The following is an 18,522-nucleotide window of genomic DNA, read 5'->3' as shown; positions in this document are numbered from 1 at the left end:
GTTACACAATGTAGCCATAAAAACATGATTAATACCAGTCATACAGTAAGGTGGCTGACGCCATACATTCATGGCTAGATCCATTTCTCCTCACCATTATTTCACACAGGGGCACTTTTGCAAAAAGTTCTCATTACTTACCTGCAAGTGTGCCATTATTTGCTATAAAACTCGCCATATCCAGCTGCTTATTGTCGATGGACAAGTTCCTCATACATCCCACAAATTCACGATTGCGCACAGGGAAGTCTTCAGGAAGGTTTGGGACGCCTCCAAGTAATAAAGGTCCGGTTAAGTCCAAAGACCTGAAGAAGATGAAAGGAACACAAATTCTTCTTTGTTGGTGAAGAACACAGCTTTGAAGTTAGGTTAAAATACTGAGAATACAGAGTTTCACGGACAACCAAAGTCAATTTAAAATAATGCTATCAAATAATCATCATCAGGTGCCATGCCCAGTTTGAGCTTTGACTGCCATGGCCCACACACTTCTGTTTCGAGTCAAGTGGGTCAATTCATTGGTATTCATTTCCAATTCTCTGCCTGCTGTCTCCATCGTCATTTGTCTTTGTCTTCCTCTTGCTTTCTTCCCTTCAATCTTTCCCATGATTACCGTGCATTTTAACTCCTCTTTCCTAATCACATGTCCAATGAAGTTATGTTGCCTTTTCATGATCTCATACATTATTTCTCTTTTTGTGTTTACTCTGTTTATGACATCCTCGTTAGATATTCGTTTTGTCCATGATATTCTTTGTATCCTCCTCAAAAACCACATCTCTGCTGCTTCAATACATTTCCTCATGTTACTAGATACTGTCTAACATTCTGAGCCATATAACATAACTGGATAAACGTAACATTTCAGTACTCTGAGGCGGGTTGTCATGCCTAGCTTAGTATTGGTCAGTATACTCTTCATCCTCGTAAAGGTGTCTTTTGCCATCCCTATTCTTCTTTTGATGTCACCCAGCTTCCTAAGTAGCAAAAGTTCTGTATTTGTTTTATGTCTTCCTCATTTATTCTCAGCCTGCAGATAGAATTCTCCTTCTTTTTGGATATCACCATACATTGTCTTTTTGCAATTGATAGATAGACCTATTTTCGCACTTTCTTCAACAATTATATCAGTTAAGTTTTGTAGTTCTTCCTCCGTACTTGCAATTAACACAGTGTCATCTGCATATCTGAAATTATTGTTTTCAAAGCCAACTTTGATTCCCAAGATGTCTCTCATTTTTTGTATTGAAACAATATTACAAAAAATAAGAGACAAAAAAATCAAATAATACGACATTTATATTCGTAATTTAAAAATATTTCTCTCGTGTGATTTTTAGGCATTTGGAATGGTAGCCGAGACACTTCACTGGTTGGGGTCAACCATTGTGTCCCAGCTGTCTACGTGATACGTAAGCCAGGGCAGTATGACATGGAGAGCAAGTTATTGCCCATGCAGCAGGCTCTACCTCTCCACACAGCTGATGAATCCAAAGGAACTGCAAGGACCGATACAGTTTGGCACCAGCGGCATCGCAGGAGTTGCCAGTCAGCATTGAACTCAACGTAAGACTGCCTCAGGGACTCCAGCTCCAGATTTTTCCTCAGGGTTTACTCCCAAAGCCCTCCAATGAGTGGGTATAGTCATAAGGCAGCAGAGGTTTGAGATTAGAGTTTTCCCTCTTCTCGGTGAGATGCCAGCCACAGCCAATGAGCCCCAACTGCCTCCAGTAACCTGCTTTTGTCCCTTCTCCTGGCAGTAGAAACAGTTCCACTGGGCCCAGTAGCTAAGCCACATGTGAAGGCCGGGAGCTGGACTTGATAGTCAAAGGCTTTTTGAGATGCATGCCATTGGGAGCCTTTAATAGGTTGTAGGCGTTTATCCCCACTATGTTCCAAGGCAATGACAGCCTTAACAAACCAGTATAGTGTTGGTAGTATAGGGATATAGACAGTCTAATCTGTCACAACTTTGTGTGGTGGAATAGACTGAGAGTTCAAACAATCTGCCCTTCTTCTATCGGAATGGCAGAATAGTACAACACATCAAACAAGAGAAAATCTGCCGATGGTAGAAATTAATGTAATACACACAAAGTGCTGGAGGAACTCAGCAGGCCAGGAAGCATTTACGGAAAAGAGTAAACAGTCGATATTTCCACTGAAACTCTAGTGCTCCTCCACCTTTCCTTTCCTCCATGGCCTTCCACCCTCTCCTATCAGATTCCCCCTTCTCCAGCCCGGTATCTCTTCCAGCAATTGACTTCCCAGCTCTTTACTTCACCCCACTGCCTCTCACCTGCTACCTTGTACTTCTTCCACCCTCCCCCCACCTTCTTCCTCTGACTTCTTGTCTCTTTTTTCCAGTCCTTTATGAAGGGTCTTGGCCCAAAACGCCTTTTCCATAGATGCTGCCTGACCTGCTGAGTTCCTCCAGCATTTTGTGTGTGTTAGTACAATATACAATCAGTATAGGGAGCTGTTGTACAAATGTCTACTATTGCACGTTAATGTGCGGAACCCACAAAGTAGTCTCTTTCCAGAGTTCTGACAGGTGCCTTTGAGTCACAGTGTTGCTCTTCTGACACACCAGAAAAACTAATTTTGTTGCCTGATCACCCAGGGCTAAATTAAGAGGAGAATTACACAGACTAGTGTTACATTTGCCTGCAATTTAAAAAAAAATTAATTGAAGGTATTAAAAGAAACTGATCTGGGAAATGGAGAGAAATTATTGCTAGGGAACATAGCCCAAAATTACAGCCCAGAGTACAGGCAGGAAGTGTTCCACTATGAAAAGAGAAGACAGAACTTTAGATCTCTTTTCAGAAAATTGTAGTCAATGTTGTTTTAGTTATAAATTTTACATCTGTGACTGATGAAAATTGTTAAGGCTTATATATGGAGCCGGGCCACCAATCAGTCATGAAAATAGGCTGAGAGTCCAAAAGTTCTGGCCCTTCTTCTTAGTTGACTATCAATGCGAGGCCAAAGTAATGTTGCTTTGGAGAGACAAGGACTGAGGATGGAATGTGGAAGCTGTCTGAATGCCATCCTGTGAATAATAACACTCACGTCAACCTACTGGATGTGGCAGGCGGCCAAAGAGACAAAAAGATATGAAGGTTGATTTGTGAGTCTGCACAATGTTAGCTGATCTCAGCTGAAACACCAGTGGATCCAGTAAAGTTGATCTTAGCAGCTCAGACCAAGGAGAGAGGAACATTTAATAACCAAGCTTCATTGATCACTGTTGGGTTATCTACATTGCCCTAGCAGGGACTGTTTGTATTATCATTTGAAAAGAACAATACCATGCTTGGCTCTGGTTTTCTTCATTCTCAAAATACCTGTTCCTGTTCTCTTCACACAAACAGGCATGGGGGGGGGGGGGGATATAAATACGCAAGTAGCTTTGGTTAAACCTTTTTGTGAAGTGAATTTGGAGGAAAATATTGTGGATTTTATTTGGAGAATATTTTTGTAACCCTTAAACTAAAAATCAGAGAGTAGAATACGAGGGTCAAAATAGTCTGCTTGGCCATCAAACTTTCAGATCAGCTAGTTAGGTCTCACTATCCAAGGACAGAAAATATGCAAACTGGAATCAGGGAAAACTCAGAATAAGTTAGCAGCCCGTCCCAGTCAGTTGAATAGTCGCTGGTTGGGAAATAAGCCAAGCATGATTGAATGGCAGAGCAGGCTCGATGGGCTGAATGGCCTCACTCTGCTCCTATATCTTATAATTAGCCATTCCTACAGCATCACGGATGGAGCAGAATGAAAAACTGAATAAGGCTACTACCAATTTTAACAATTAAATTATACTTGGCTCATTTTTGTAGTATTTAATAAGACGGAATTTTAAAAGCCTATTCAACCAGAATTATAAAATAGCTTAGAAGTACCCAAGTATTTTATCTTACTTTTTGGAGCCAATCTGTGTCCCCTGAGCAGCACATGAATAATTTCCAATATGACTTCCGAATCGCACGGAAACTGCGGTGTCGCAGTTGTCAACTGTAACAACAGCAACTTTTTCTCCCGATGGTCCGTGAGGGATGCCTAATCTGCCAATATATGGCTAAACAAAACAAAAAGAGAACCATTATTTTTGCAGTGAAGTATGAGGAAGACAAAATGCTTATTAATTTTATCCTTGCTGATATACTGGGATACAATACAATTAGCATGGTTTAGAAACTCAAGCCCCAAAAAACATCAGCATCGTGGAAGAATACCGAAGACACCAGCTTGCAAGTTGTAAACTTTAGTTGTCCCCGAGTCTCAGAGCCCGCAGTGCAATTCTACGGACATTCCTTTAGAACTGATAATGTTTTGCCCGCTCTTCTGTACTGAGTAGAAGGAGACAGGGGAAGGAAGGGCTCCAAAGGTGAGGTGAGGTGAGGTGAGCCGAGCCATAGCTTTAGGTCAAAGCCTGTGATGTGATGGCAGTCAGGATAACGTGGGAATACTTGAGATACAAGAATGATGTTGAGAGTCAAAGCCAGAGGAGTGTGGTGGTCTTGGGCGGTGAAAGCATAGCAGTTACACATCCTGAGTGTAATCTGTGTTGTAATTTTTTAAAATTTTATTGAGATACGGCACAGTCTAGGCTCTCCCAGGCCTTCTAGCTGTGCTACCCAGCAACCCCCGATTTAAACCCCAACCTAATCACAGGACAATTTACAATGATCAATTAACCTACCAACTAGTACATACCAGGGGTGATTGATAAGTTCGTGGCCTACAGTAGAAGGACTCAATTTTAGAAAACCTAGCACATTTATTTTTCCTACATTTACACACTTAGTCCAGTGGTCGTGGAGCATACGGATCCCTTCTTTGTAGAGGTCGGTGTCTTGGACCTCCAGAAGTGGTCCACAGCAGGGGTGATTAATAAGTTCGTGGCCTCAGATAGAAGGAGATGAGTTATTAACTTCAAACTTACTGCATTTTCACTCAAAGAGTTGAACTGCACATGCATGTAACTAGAGCTGTATAACTCATCTCCTTGTACCTTAGGCCATGAACTTATCAATCACCCTTGTTGTGGACCACCTGGAGGTCGAAGACACTCTGATTACATGCAAGTGCAGTTCAACTCTTTGAGTGATAATGCAGAAAGTTTGAAGTTAATAACTCATCTTCTACCTTAGGCCACAAACTTATCAATCGCCCCTGCTGTGGACCACTTCTACAAAGAAGGGATCCGTATGCTCCGCGACCACTGGACTAAGTGTGTACATGTAGGAGGGGACTATGTTTAAAAACAAATGTGCTAGGTTTTCTAAAATTAACTTCTTCTACCTTAGGCCAAGAACTTATCAATCACCTCTCGTATTTGGACTGTGGGAAGAGACCCACGCTGTCATGGAGAGAACATACAAACTCCTTACAGGCAGCAGCGGGATTTGAACCCAAATCACTGGTACTGTAAAGCGTTGTGCTAACCACTACACTAACGTGCTACCCACCTTGTTTTTCTTTTCCCAATACCATCTCATGGATGAGAAGGAAATAAAGAAAGTTGTTTCCCATGCCTGGCACAAGGTTACTGATCTCCCAATAATGGTTCTCTGTTTTATTATCATTTCTATTTCCCATGCAGATCCACTGAAGGTGCCAGAATGACACAGAGGTGAATGTAGAAAGGTAAGCTAGGGGAAACAGAGCATGACTGGACTGGAAAGAACAAATTGTCCCGGAGATAATCAAACTCGAGACAACGTGATCCAACGCTTCAAAATTCATGATGCCCGGTGAATGAGGACACCCTACAAGTTTGGCTCATACCTTGAAGTGCGCGAACGGATTTCCTGGTTGGAGTGATGGAAGAGAACCCAGAAATGCTTGTTAATGCTCGGCGGGAGGAGAAGATGGTGGCGTGACGCAGTGCATGCAGCTCTCGGGTGAAATTATATCGTATTTGTAAGTAGGATGCCGTGCACATTTCTTAATGCATGCATTACTAAATGACAATAAAAGAGGACTGCGTGTCCTCATAATCTAATCTAATCTATACATTTCATTCCAAAACATAAATTATCGTTCAGTCTCATAGTGCCAAAGAAAGAAAACAGCATATGGATCCATTGTACATCAGAATCTTTTCACATAAATATTCCCCAGTATGTGTTTGGGTCTGGATTTCCCTATAAAATTCTAAATCTGAGCCTGCCACCACATGCAAGCAGAAGCAGGGAGATCCAGTGACAACTCCCTTCAATGCATGGTTGGAAATCTATCAATTCATTCAAGAATGCCAGTAATTTAAGGCCTTTTGACTTAAAAGTACATTCTTTGGCTGAGAAGTAGGGGCAGGCGTCGTAAATGAACTATAGCAAAGCTTTTACAACTAGAGCTCTCAACTATAGCAATTTGGTTTCTTGGTTTCAGGTGGAGAAACAAGCATAAAAACTCCATCAGATCAGAAAATAAAGGGGATTTATTGAAAGCAAAGGGCAAGAAAGCAAGAAAGCAAAAGAAATAATTACTATATTATACTGATTATTTTATGTATCGAGAATCTGCACAAAACTTGCTGACAATCCTTGGGCAAAAGCTGTGTCACAAGGGAGTGAATAAGAGGAGTGAATCAAAACTACCACATCAATATGAGAACTGCTTCTAAAAATACCGTGGTTAATGAACTGCTAAGGCGTTTCGACAGCCAAGTTTCTTACACAAAGTGAAATGTGTTAGTCCAAATTAATTCATCGTGTTTCTTCCTTATGCAATCTGTTGGGTCATATCCCAATCAACTATTTCATGCCATTTAGATGCACATCTTCAACACTTACTTATCACCTTTCAAATGTACACCAGTATACCACTGGCATTTAACTGGTGTTAAAAGTTTTCAAGCTTTGATTGTATGCCTATTATTACAGCCATTAGAACAATGGGTGTTCAACTCTACTTGGGAAAATGTCAGCATGTATTGTTATGCATCTTCGCCAGGATTGCATTAAAGAGCCAAGTTATTTATATTTACAAGCATTTGCACGTGATTATACCCTCCAGTACACTCATGCAATTAAAATGCACCATCTGCACTGCTGCAAAACATCAGGTTTTATGTCATTTAAGGTGATAATTATTCTGAAAAAAGAGAAAATCTGCAGATGCTGGAAATCCAAGGCAATACACACAAAACGCTGGAGGAACTCAGCAGGTCAGGCAGCATCTATGGAAATGAGTAAACAGTCCCCATGAAGGGCCTCGGCCTGAAATGTTGACTGTTTATTCTTTTCCATAGATGCCGCCTGGTCTGCTGGGTTCCTTCAGCATTTTCTGTGTATTACTTTCCAAATCTGCAAAACTTCTCTTGTTTAAGAGTAAACAATCAATGTTTCTGGCCAAGACCCTTAACCCGATTCTGATTCTGTTACCTGTGCATTTCTGCATAGGTCTCAAATGAATCTTGAGCACAGTAGGCAGATACTGTGGACAACACCTAAAAATGGACTGGTCTAGAAGCTAATATAGAATGAAATTCTTTTTACTTTCGCCCCTCACATTCAGATCCTTGCATTGCTTCCTAGTTCAGAACTAAAGGGTGGTAACGAGGTAAATGGATGAGAAAAGCTCCAGGCTAACTACTCAGCTAACAATCATCACCAATGGTACTGAACTAACTATCTGTTCCACGAACAATTGTCCATGCACTTAGTTTCCAGACAGTGGTAAGTTCTAACACAATAATGCAAAGCATCAATTAGGGACCACACCTCAATCATCACTTTACCGCAGTCTTAATAGTGTTACTGTTCCGCAGTAAAATCGTCCCAGTGATAATTTCCTCACTAAATACAGAGCAAAACAAAGTCTGTCTTACCTCATCCAAACCTCTGCCGTAGGTGTTTGTTTGCAAGCCTTTTCTTCCCCCCAATGTCTATTCAAGCTTCAGTTGTTTTCCTTGCCTCCATTTCTGGCACACAAATTTCCTTTTATCCTTAAGCAATTAGACATTAAAATCTCAAGTATGGCACTGGTCGTTTTACTTCAGAGTGCCCCTGGGTCTTACAATTCCATGTGATGTTTATACAGTTTGCAACTTATTTAATCAATTTAAAATCCCGCAGCTGTCTACACAGTGACTGAGGCGTTACACTGATTGCTTGATAACAAGAGTTCTGACAAAGAGCCAACACCAGTTTTTGGCTTCAATATTCTATTTCCAGGTCACCGTTCTGACAGTTGCAATTATATTGGAGGCAGAATTATTAAGTTCTATTCCAGCAACTGCATCAATCAATAAGGTATTTCCTTTATTAATAAATAGCTAAGCAGAAGGAAAGAATTTACCAGTAACTACTTGTACAGTACTCATCTCACCTGCAGGCAGTCAGATGGAAGCACAGAGAAAGAAAAAGGTAGGAGACTGCAATGAGGAGGATTTCAGAAACCTTTTGAAGGTAGGATGTAGGGGGTTCTTTCAGGGTATTTCCAAGAGTAGAAACTGAATGGTTTCTACTCTTGAACAGAGAGAACAAGCAACTTGTTGCAATCCTGGAATCAGAGGCGCGGGGGGTTAGTCAGTGGGTTACCACAGCTGAAGAAAAACAGGCAAGATATATATGAACATCACCAGTCACAAGTGATCTGATCAGCTGAGGCTTGCAGAGGATTTAACGTTGGATTTGGTGAGGTACCAAGCAGAGAAGGAGACATGGACATCAGAGACAATCACATTGCACATTGTCAGTTAGGGCTTGTGCAACAGTGTGGGAGGGTAAAATTGCAAACTGATATAGTACTGTGCAAAAGTCTTTATTTGTGAACATGGAGTAGAGAGCAAATTTGTAAATCTGGCAGGAGGAATGGATGTTGGGAATGGCGAGGGTGGAGCACCGCGGGGAGGGGTGTGGGACAGGACTGCCAGGAGCAGGGCTTGGCATGGATGCAGACACACCCAGCCGTGAGACACCAGGCAAGGTCATTTGATTCCAAACAACTGGCTTATTGATCATTATACAATGTCTCTCTGATACTTCCCGCTCCCTCCCCTCTCCCTTCCCCCTTTCCCAACCATGAGTCCTCTCACCCTGCCCCCTTCCCTCTCTCAGTGCACAATAGAGACTCATTTCAAAATCAGCTCTATCATCATTCATGTCATGGAATTTGTATCTTTTTGTGGCCGCAGTACAGTGCAATACTACAGTACTGTGCAAAACTCTTAGGAGCCTTAAAGCTCTATATTTATAAGAGTCCTAAGACTTTTATATATATCAAAAGTTCTAAGACTTTTGCACAGTACTGTAGTATTGCACTGTACTGCGGCCACAAAAAGATACAAATTTATATATATATATATATATATATGTATGTATGTGTGTGTATATATATAAAAATACACACACACACACACACACACACCCCTAAGATATACGCACGGTATTGTCACTAGGGAAAAGGGCACTTATTAAGAAAAATATACATTGTTTTGTTCCACAATAGATTTAGTTGAGTTAAAACATTGCATCTAATTCTAGATATTACACTAGAATTAGGTAAAATGGGTCATGACATTGAGTGGTTTTTGGAAATGATTTACCAACATGATGCGAGAATGTTTTTAGATTGAAAAAGAACTAATTTTAACAAATAAAGAAAACTAAAAGAACTGGTAGAGGAAGTATGGATTAATAAGCAACAAGACACCTAGATTTAAGTAGATCATGAACAAATAGAGATTTGTTTTAAATGTAACCGTTGATAGGTCCTGAGTTGTGTTATGGAAACACTGGTGAAAGCAAAGACATCTACAGCTTTTAAAAGGTAAATTAATAAAACTGTGAAAGCTTTACATTTGAATAAAATGTGAAAATGCTTGAATTAAATACAAACGCCTCATATTGTTTGCAAAGTTGAATAAGAATCAGAAACTTCCAGTGGTAGAGTGGTTTTGGGGCAGATTTGCCCGTGGGTGAGTGACAGGAACGAGCAGCGTACATCTCCAATGACCGACAAGAGGCATATATTGGAGGGCAGCTCCTGGCCAGATATCGTTGTGACCGTAACCCACCCTACTACATCACCCTACAGATGAATATACTTATTTTTGAGGCGGAAGACAAACTGATGACATATAAAAACTACAGAGCTCTCTTCACTTGGGAGCTCCCTAAAAACGGCTCCGGCCACAGGACAAACCATGGGCGGACATCGCCCTCTTACGTCACAGTCACACAGCTAGTGGTCTTGCACAAAGAGAACTGAATATTGAACTTGCTCAGGAATGAATCAGAATCATAATCACATTTAATATCACCAGCGTATGTCGTGAAATTTATTAACTTTGCGGCAGCAGTATAATACATGATAAATATAGAAAAATAGAATTACAGTAACATATATATATATGACGGTAACAATGAGAAGAGGGCAGGTCCTGGGTGGTGGGGGTCCTTAATAATGGACATCACCTCTCTCGAGGCACCGCTCCTTGAGGAAGTCTTGGATGCTCTGAAGGCTTGTACCCACGATGGAGCTAATTTTACAACTCTCTGCAGTTTACTTTGATCCTGTGCAGTAGCCACCACCCTGCACACCAGACAGTGTTGCAGTGTGTCAGAATGCTCTCCACGGTACAGCTGTAGAATTTGAGCATTTTAGGTGACAAACCAAATCTCAAACTCCTAATAAAATACACCCAATGTTTTGCCTTCTTTATAGCTGCATCGATACGTTGGGATCTGGTATTGACACCCAGGAACTTGAAATTGCTCACTCCTGATCCCTCTATGAGGATTGGTTTGTGTTCCCTTTCTCTTTCTGAAGCCCACAATCAGCTCTTTAGTCTTACTAATGTTGAGAGCAAAGCTGCTGCTGCAATACCACTCAACTAAATGGTATATCTCGCTGGAAGCTGGTGGCTTGCTTCCAGCAATCAGATTACAATTTTGTTGCATAGCACCAAAGAAAATAGTTCAAAAAACAATATAATTTCTAGCATATAGTTTTGTAATAAGGGAGTTCTTTCCACATTAGAAATTATACGTGAACAAACATTTTCAACAGCTATTATGTTTGAATGGATATTCTTGGCTGAATGGTTAAGAATTAGATGATGTTGCCAAATCTGTGGGAAAGAAATGGATTTTTGACATTAGTCCCAGTCTTCCTATTCATATTGATTGAAATGTTCCTCCTGCATGTGGAAACATATGCCTGGTTATTATTCTCCCCAAGGTTGAAACAAACTGGCTTTCTGTCTCTCTGATGAAAGCTGTAAATTATGCTTTCGTCAAGAATACCAAAGATATTTGTATGCTTGAGAATTAAACAAATACAAAGTTGCTATAATAGGCAATTGGGTACCTGAAGAAGTTGCTCTATCACTTCATGAAATCAGAGCTATCTGTGACTTAACCCCTCACTGGCATGTGAATTTACTTTGTTTTTCATTCCTTACCATCTTTATTCAACAAAAATCTATCAATCTCAGATCTAATATTAATAACTGACCAACATCAATTGTTGTTTCAGAGGAGAGTTCCAAATGTTTGTCTTCATTTGGCTATGGAAATATTTCCTGACCACTCTAGAAAATACACAACTCCACTGTCCTCAATGGGCAGAAGTAGGATAGAAGAATTTTTGGGATATCCTTGCAACACGTAAAATGCTGGAGGAACTCAGCAGGCCAAGCTGCATCTATGGAAAAGAGTAAACAGTCGACATTTCGGGCTGAAACGCCAGTTATACTCTTTTCCATAGATGCTGTCTGGCCTGCTGAGTTCCTCCAGCATTTTGTGTGTGTTGCTCGGATTTCCAGTATCTGCAGATTTTTTCTCATTTTTTTGGGATACCTTCCATAGCTTGCAAACTTCTATCAACAAATAACCTTCTAAATTTGAGAGAACACACCTCTGGCTCATGTAATTTATTCTCATAACTTAATCTTGGATTCTACTTATAATTCCAGTACACCAATATCTGCTATTGCACTCCCTCGTGGCCAATGAAGGTATAATGCACAAATCACTACATTAACTTGCATTTATATAATCTCCAAGCTGTTCCACAGGAACATGAGTAAAATGCACATGCGTGGAATATAAAGCAACATTGCTCCTATTTTAAAGCAAGGAGACTAACTGTTAAGGCAGCTGAACTATAATTACTATGTGTGACTATGATATAATTACTGCCCTGGAGATATTGTTGAAAGATTGGTAGGACTTGCAACACAGTATTCTGGAGTACAGAACATTTCAGGCTGGAAGAGAAGGTTGAAAAAGAGGATTTGACATTCCACTGCTTTTGTGATTGGATGCCTTTGATACTAGTGTTCCACAGGGATTGGTTTGAGACCCTTGTTGCTCATAACGCATGTGAATGATATGGCAATGTCATGATAATCGTTGGGGATTTTAACATGAAAGTGGATTGGGAAAACCCGGTTAGTACTGGACCTCAAGAGAGGAAATTGTAGAATGTCTAAAGGATGGTTTTTTAGAGCAACTTGTTGTTGAGCTCACTAGGGGATCTGCTGTGCTGGATTGGGTTGTTGTGCAATGATCTGGAGGTGATAAGAGAGCTTAAGGTTAAGAAACCCTTAGGGAACAGTGATCACAATATGACTGAGTTCATTTTGAAATTTGTGAAGGAGAAACTAAATTCTAATGTGTCGTTATTTCAGTGGAATAAAGGAAATTACAATGGCATGAAAGGGGAACTGGCCAAAGTCGCCTGGAAAAGGACACTAGCAGGAAGGACAGCAGAGGAGGCTGGAGTTTCTCCGAAAAATGAGGGAAGTGCAAGACAGACATATTCCAAATAAGAAGAAATTTTCGAACGGAAGAAGGACACTTCCAAGGCTCACAAGTGAAGTCAGAGCCAAAGTAAAAATAAAAGCAAAAGAGAGGGCATACAAGGAAGCCAAAGCTAGTGTGGAAGAAAGAGGATTGGGAAGTTTTTAAAAACTTGCAGAAGGAAACTAAGAAGGTCACTAGGAAGGAAAAGATGAATTATGAAAGGAAGCTGGCAACTAATATCAAAGAAGATACTAAAAGCTTTTTTAAGTATATAAAGCAGGGGTCGGCAACCTTTTTGCCTCTGTGGGCCAGATCGTGTATTAATGAGCAGACGGTGGGCCAGATAAATGCCATAAAAAACTTGAAATATAGGAATTACCCATTTAAATACATCTAGTTAATGTTTTGCCTCAAATTAATGAATAACACATGCTAGAAAATCATTTGTGCTGAAGGTTACCTACCTCTGATATAAAGGGTAAAAGAGAGTTGAGGGTCGATATAGGACCAATAGAAAATGATGCTGGAGGTATTGTAATGAGAGGCACAGAGATGACAGAGGAACTGAACGTGTATATTGCATCAGTCTTCGCAGTGGAAGACATCTGCAGTATAACAGACATTCAAGAGAGTCAGGGAAGTGAAGTATGTGCAGTGAAGATTACGACTGAGAAGGTACTCTGGAAGGGTGGATAAATCTTCTGGACCTGATGGAATGCACCCTAAGGTTCTGAAGGAACTAGCTGGAGCGATTGTGGAGGCATTAACAATGATCTTTTAAGAATCGATAGGTTCTGGCATTGTATTGGATGACTGGAAAATTGCAAGTGTTACTCTGCTATTTTAGAAGGGTGGGAGGCAGCGGAAAGGAAACTGTAGACCTATTAGCTTGACTTCAGTGGTTGGGAAGTTGTTGGAATTGATTGTTAGGGATGAGATTACGGAGTACCTGGAGGCACATGACTAGATAGGCCAAAGCCAGCATGGTTTCCTGAAAGGAAAATCCTGCCTGACTAACCTATTGCAATTTTTTGAGGAAATTACAAGCAGGGTAGACAAAGGAGAAGCAGTTGATGTGGTGTACTTGGATTTTCAGAAAGCCTTTGACAAGGTGCTGCACATGAGGCTGCTTAGCAAGATAAGAGCCTATGGAATTACAGAGAAGTTACTGGCATGGGTGGAGCATTGGCCAATCAGCAGAAAACAGAGAGTGGGAATAAAGGGATCCTATTCTGGCTGGCTACCGGTTACCTGTGGATTTCCACAGGGTTCGGTGTTGGGACAGCTGCTTATTAATTTGTATGTCAATGATTTGGACTATGGGATTAATGGATTTGTGGCTAAATTTGCCAATGATACAAAGATAGGTGCAGGAGCAGGTAGTGTTGAGGAAACAGACAGCCTACAGAAACTTGGGTAGTTCAGGACAATGGGCAAAGAAGTGGCAAATGAAATACAATGTTGGAAAGTGTATGGTCATGCACTTTGGTAGAAGAAATAAACCGGCAGACTATTATTTAGATGGGGAAAGAATTCAAAATGCAGAGATGCAGCGGGACTTGGGACTCCTTGTGCAGGATACCCTAAAGGTTAACCTCCAGGTTAAGTTGGTGGTGAAGAAGGTGAACGCAATGTTGGCATTCATTTCTAGAGGTATAGAATATAAGAGCAGGGATGTGATGTTGAGGCTCTAAAAGGCACTCGTGAGACCACACTTGGAGTATTGTTTGCAGTTTTGGGCTCCTTATTTTAGAAAGGATATACTGACATTGGAGAGGGTTCAGAGAAGATTCACGAGAATGATTCCAGGAATGAAAGGGTTACCGTATGAGGAATGTCTGGCAGCTCTTGGGCTGTATTCCCTGGAGTTCAGGAGAATGAGGGGGCATCTCATAGAAACATTCCAAATGTTAAAAAGCCTGAACAGATTAGATATGGCAAAGTTATTTCTCACGGTAGGTGTGTCTAGGACAAGAGGGCACAACTTCAGGATTGAAAGATGTCTATTTAGAACAGAGATGCGGAGAAATTACTTTAGTCAGAGGGAGGAATTTGTTGCCACGAGCCGCTGTGGAGGCCAAGTCATTGGGTGCACTTAACGGAGAGATAGATAGGTACTTGATTTGCCAGGGCATCAAAGGGTATGGGAAGAAGGCAGGAGAGTGGGGCTGACTAGAAGAATTGGATCAGCCTGTGATTGAATAGCGGAGCAGATTCAATGGGCCAAATGGCCGACTTCTGCTCCTATATCTTATGGTCTTATGGGTGGTGATGTAGGAGGCTTGATGAGTAAGTTCATAGAGGGCACTAAGTTTGGTGGAATTGTTGACAATGTGGAAGGGAGGTAGCAATGTGCTGATAAATAGCAGACAGAGTTCAATCCCGATAAATGCAAGGATATGCACTTCAGCAGCATTAATGAGCACCACGAACGCTGTTCATTCACAAGGATGGACAGCACCTACAATAAGCAGCACTTACTACTGAACTAACTTCAGCTGAGAAGCAGGTTGAATATCTACCAAATCTCTTACTGTTCTACTATTTCTCACTTTACACCACATCAAAATAATCTGCTGTAATTTCATACTTTTTTTTGGACACAGATATCATTAGCACACACAAGTAACACCCGCACAAAAATCAGATTTCATTACCTCACTAGTGAGGGTCTATCATTTAGGAAGCCCCTTCCAAACATCATTGATCAATTTCTAAGTTTGAGCAGGCTAAGTTGTCCTCAGTCATCAATTATTTATTTTTCAGATACAGTGTAGAGTAGACCCTTTCAGCCCTTTGAGCCACACCACCCAGCAACCCCTGATTTAACCCTAGCCTAACCATGAGACAATTCACAATGACCAATTAACCTACCAACTGGCATGTCTTTGGGCTGTGGGTGGAAATTGAAGCACCTGGAGGAAACTCACGTGTTCACGGGGAGAGTGGCAGGAATTGAACCATTGTCACCTGTACTGTAAAGCATTGTGCTAGCCACTACACTTTCCTGCTGCCCCCATAACTGTTCTAGATATGCAATGTATTGTCATACAACCTGTGATCCTAACCAACTCACTCACTCACAACTCCAAACCCGGTGCTGGTGTTTTCTAAGTAATGTTGAGAAGTAAGCTCTCTTCTTAATGTTCTTCACTGCTGTAATTACTTCACATTCAATGGATACTACAGAAACCAAATGGTGTAGTATTAGTGAGAGAAAGTAACAATGAGGTACAAAAATCAGCCACAATAATGTATTATTGAATGCCAGAGTTGGCAGGAAGGACTAAATAGTCTAACCTACAGGATAAATGGGAAACTGTTCAAAGTTTAAATCTCCACTGCAGAACCAAGATAAAAAAAATAAAAAAAAATAAAAACACATTGGAACAGAACAACAGAGCCCAAAAGAGATAAAAAAAAAAATACTTGTAAAACCAAACAGCAACACATTTAAGTATAAAATTAACAACTCAGGGTTGCTTAGAATTCAATGTTAGATAAAACAACTTGCATTGTTATAATGTTCTCAGGAAATCCCAAAATACTCTGAGGCTTGTTAATTATTTTATAATACTGAACATCTTTATTAATTTTTATAATACTGAGCATCTTGGCATCTTTAGATGACAAGGTACATGTGATGTCTCAACACATGTACTCCATAATATCAACTCCAAACTCTCCACTTCACTATTTCACTGCTCACTTGGAAAGCACAAGAAAAGTGAGGTCTTTCTTCTTCATGGATGATAACTCCATCTTCCTACTGCTTCCTCACACCAGCATTTGTGATAATATTTATAATATTCTCTGCTCAGGGAGCAACTGAAAATCAATGCCCTAATGTAATGTTGCAACTTGTCCTATTGTGGAATTTATCCCTCATCAGCACTCAATGTTTTCCACATACTTTACCTGCAAAATATTTTTTCAAGGCAAAATTGATACAGGTCTCCAAGAGAGGCACTGCATCATTTTAAACTTGCTGTTGCTCAGTCACACTTATAAAACAGTTTGATCTGTGCAGTTGTTACTCGAAACAAGATATGCCCTGAGCAGGACTCAGAACATTACCCTGCTTACACTTGTCCAATGCACAGGTCAATATACCTATCACAACAGTCTTTTCTGAAAACTGCTGTGACATTTGTTGTTCCAATAGAAGATGCAGGTTTGAAGGAAAACACAGCTGTAAACGTGAAAGAATGTCAACACGCTCCTCTACTTTAACATGAAAGGAATGTTCAACCCACCATGGGGAAGACACTGGATTGGATTTGGTTGGTGTTCAGAGTGAGCCCCGATATTGCCCTGAAATTGGACCTTAGAATTCATCTATACTTTTGAGCTGAACTGCCAATGCTTATTGCAATTCTTTGGGTAGTTTGCTCCACAAGAAGAATAATTTCAGCCTATCAGAGTCTAATTTTTAGAAATTGCAGTAAAGTTAGATGATGCTTCAAAAGGGTCAAAGGGGAACAAGTCTACACCTTAGAATCATTTTCTTTATTAAGGTTTGTATATCTTTAGAGGCAGACAGAGGTTAGAGCTGGTTATGTCCCAAATGTCTCACTGCTAACCTGATATACTTTGTTCCAATTTTACAGTCTAAAAATTGGTATAATCATACCAATTTCTACCTCTTGCAAATACTCACTAAATATTCTCAACTAATGGCATTAATTTTTATAAGATAAAATTGGATAATTGTTTAATAAATCTGTAACCACTGAGGATAAACAAAAGTCAACTGTTCATCCTACAAACTTGACAATGATCCACGAGTCAAGGATTGCTCTACAGAGGAAAGGAAGTATCATTTCATCTTTGTGTTAAATCCCTTTTAACAGATAGTTTAGACAAGCTACATTCTCTGAGTAGTAGTATTTTCTTGCTGGGTCGAATTTTAACCCTGTTCTGGATTATCAAGTGCCGTGTCCATCTCCCACCTGAATACCTTCCCAACATCCCAGCCACGTGTCCAGCTATTGGTTCCTCCTGTCCGCTTGGTCATTATGGACAGCTAACAGAGCTCAATTTTGCCCGCATAAACACCCACTTTAATGTTTCTGAAGGAAAAATTACCAATCTTAGTGATGCAAAATTCATTTGTTACAGATGCTCAGCATCTGTGAAAAATAAATCTTTAAGATCATTGTACGGAAATGTTAACTTGACTCATCACTGCTCTACTGTTTCCTGACCTGCTGAATATTTAGTGCATTTTCTACTTTTAGTGAAATACTTCTACCCTACTCCACCTAACCAGACAGAGGCCATTTGCCAGAACTCTACTGGTGCCCATGCCCCAGCCTCACAAAGAGCAATGCACTCACTTATAAGGATCTAAAAGCATAAAGACTGTTAAATTTATTTCCTTTCACAATACTAGGTGATCTTCAATTGCTCTGCTCTTGAATAGTTTGTGTCTTTAAAAAAAAAGTAGTTCTTTCTTTTTCACTAACCTGGTCTGCCACCTTATGAATACAACTGGAATATTGACAAAATCTAAGCCTTTTTTTTCCCATTTTAATCTATGAGAAAATTAAAAAGGAAACAGCCACGTGTCGTGTGATGTTAGTCTATGGTCATGGTCTATGACCACGATTGTTCTCGGCAAATTCTGCAGAAGTACCATTGCCTTCTTCCGGGCAGTGCTTTTTCAAAATGGGTGACCCCGGCCATTATCAATACTGTTTTTGAGATTGTCTGCCTGGTGTCAGTGGTCGCATAACCAGGGCATGTGATATGCACC

The 18,522-nt window shown here is 40.4% G+C and overlaps 1 protein-coding gene across 5 annotated transcripts in view; it reads right to left on the bottom strand.

The window, feature by feature from the left end:
* Window positions 1–18,522, bottom strand: part of celsr1a (cadherin EGF LAG seven-pass G-type receptor 1a) — a 422,758-nt gene that overhangs the window by 153,028 nt on the left and 251,208 nt on the right. For all 5 annotated transcript variants that reach the window (XM_072241527.1, XM_072241524.1, XM_072241528.1 and 2 more), the window contains exons 7-8: window positions 3,927–4,084; window positions 142–305 (exon numbers count right to left, since the gene is read on the bottom strand). In XM_072241527.1, coding sequence (XP_072097628.1) covers window positions 142–305; window positions 3,927–4,084 — 322 coding nt within the window. The remainder of the gene's footprint in view (window positions 1–141; window positions 306–3,926; window positions 4,085–18,522) is intronic.

The sequence above is a fragment of the Mobula birostris genome, chromosome 23 (assembly GCF_030028105.1).
Source record: "Mobula birostris isolate sMobBir1 chromosome 23, sMobBir1.hap1, whole genome shotgun sequence".
Taxonomy (NCBI): Eukaryota; Metazoa; Chordata; class Chondrichthyes; order Myliobatiformes; family Myliobatidae; genus Mobula; species Mobula birostris.
Note: the sequence above shows the minus strand (reverse complement) of the source record. Positions and strands in the feature narration are given on the sequence as shown.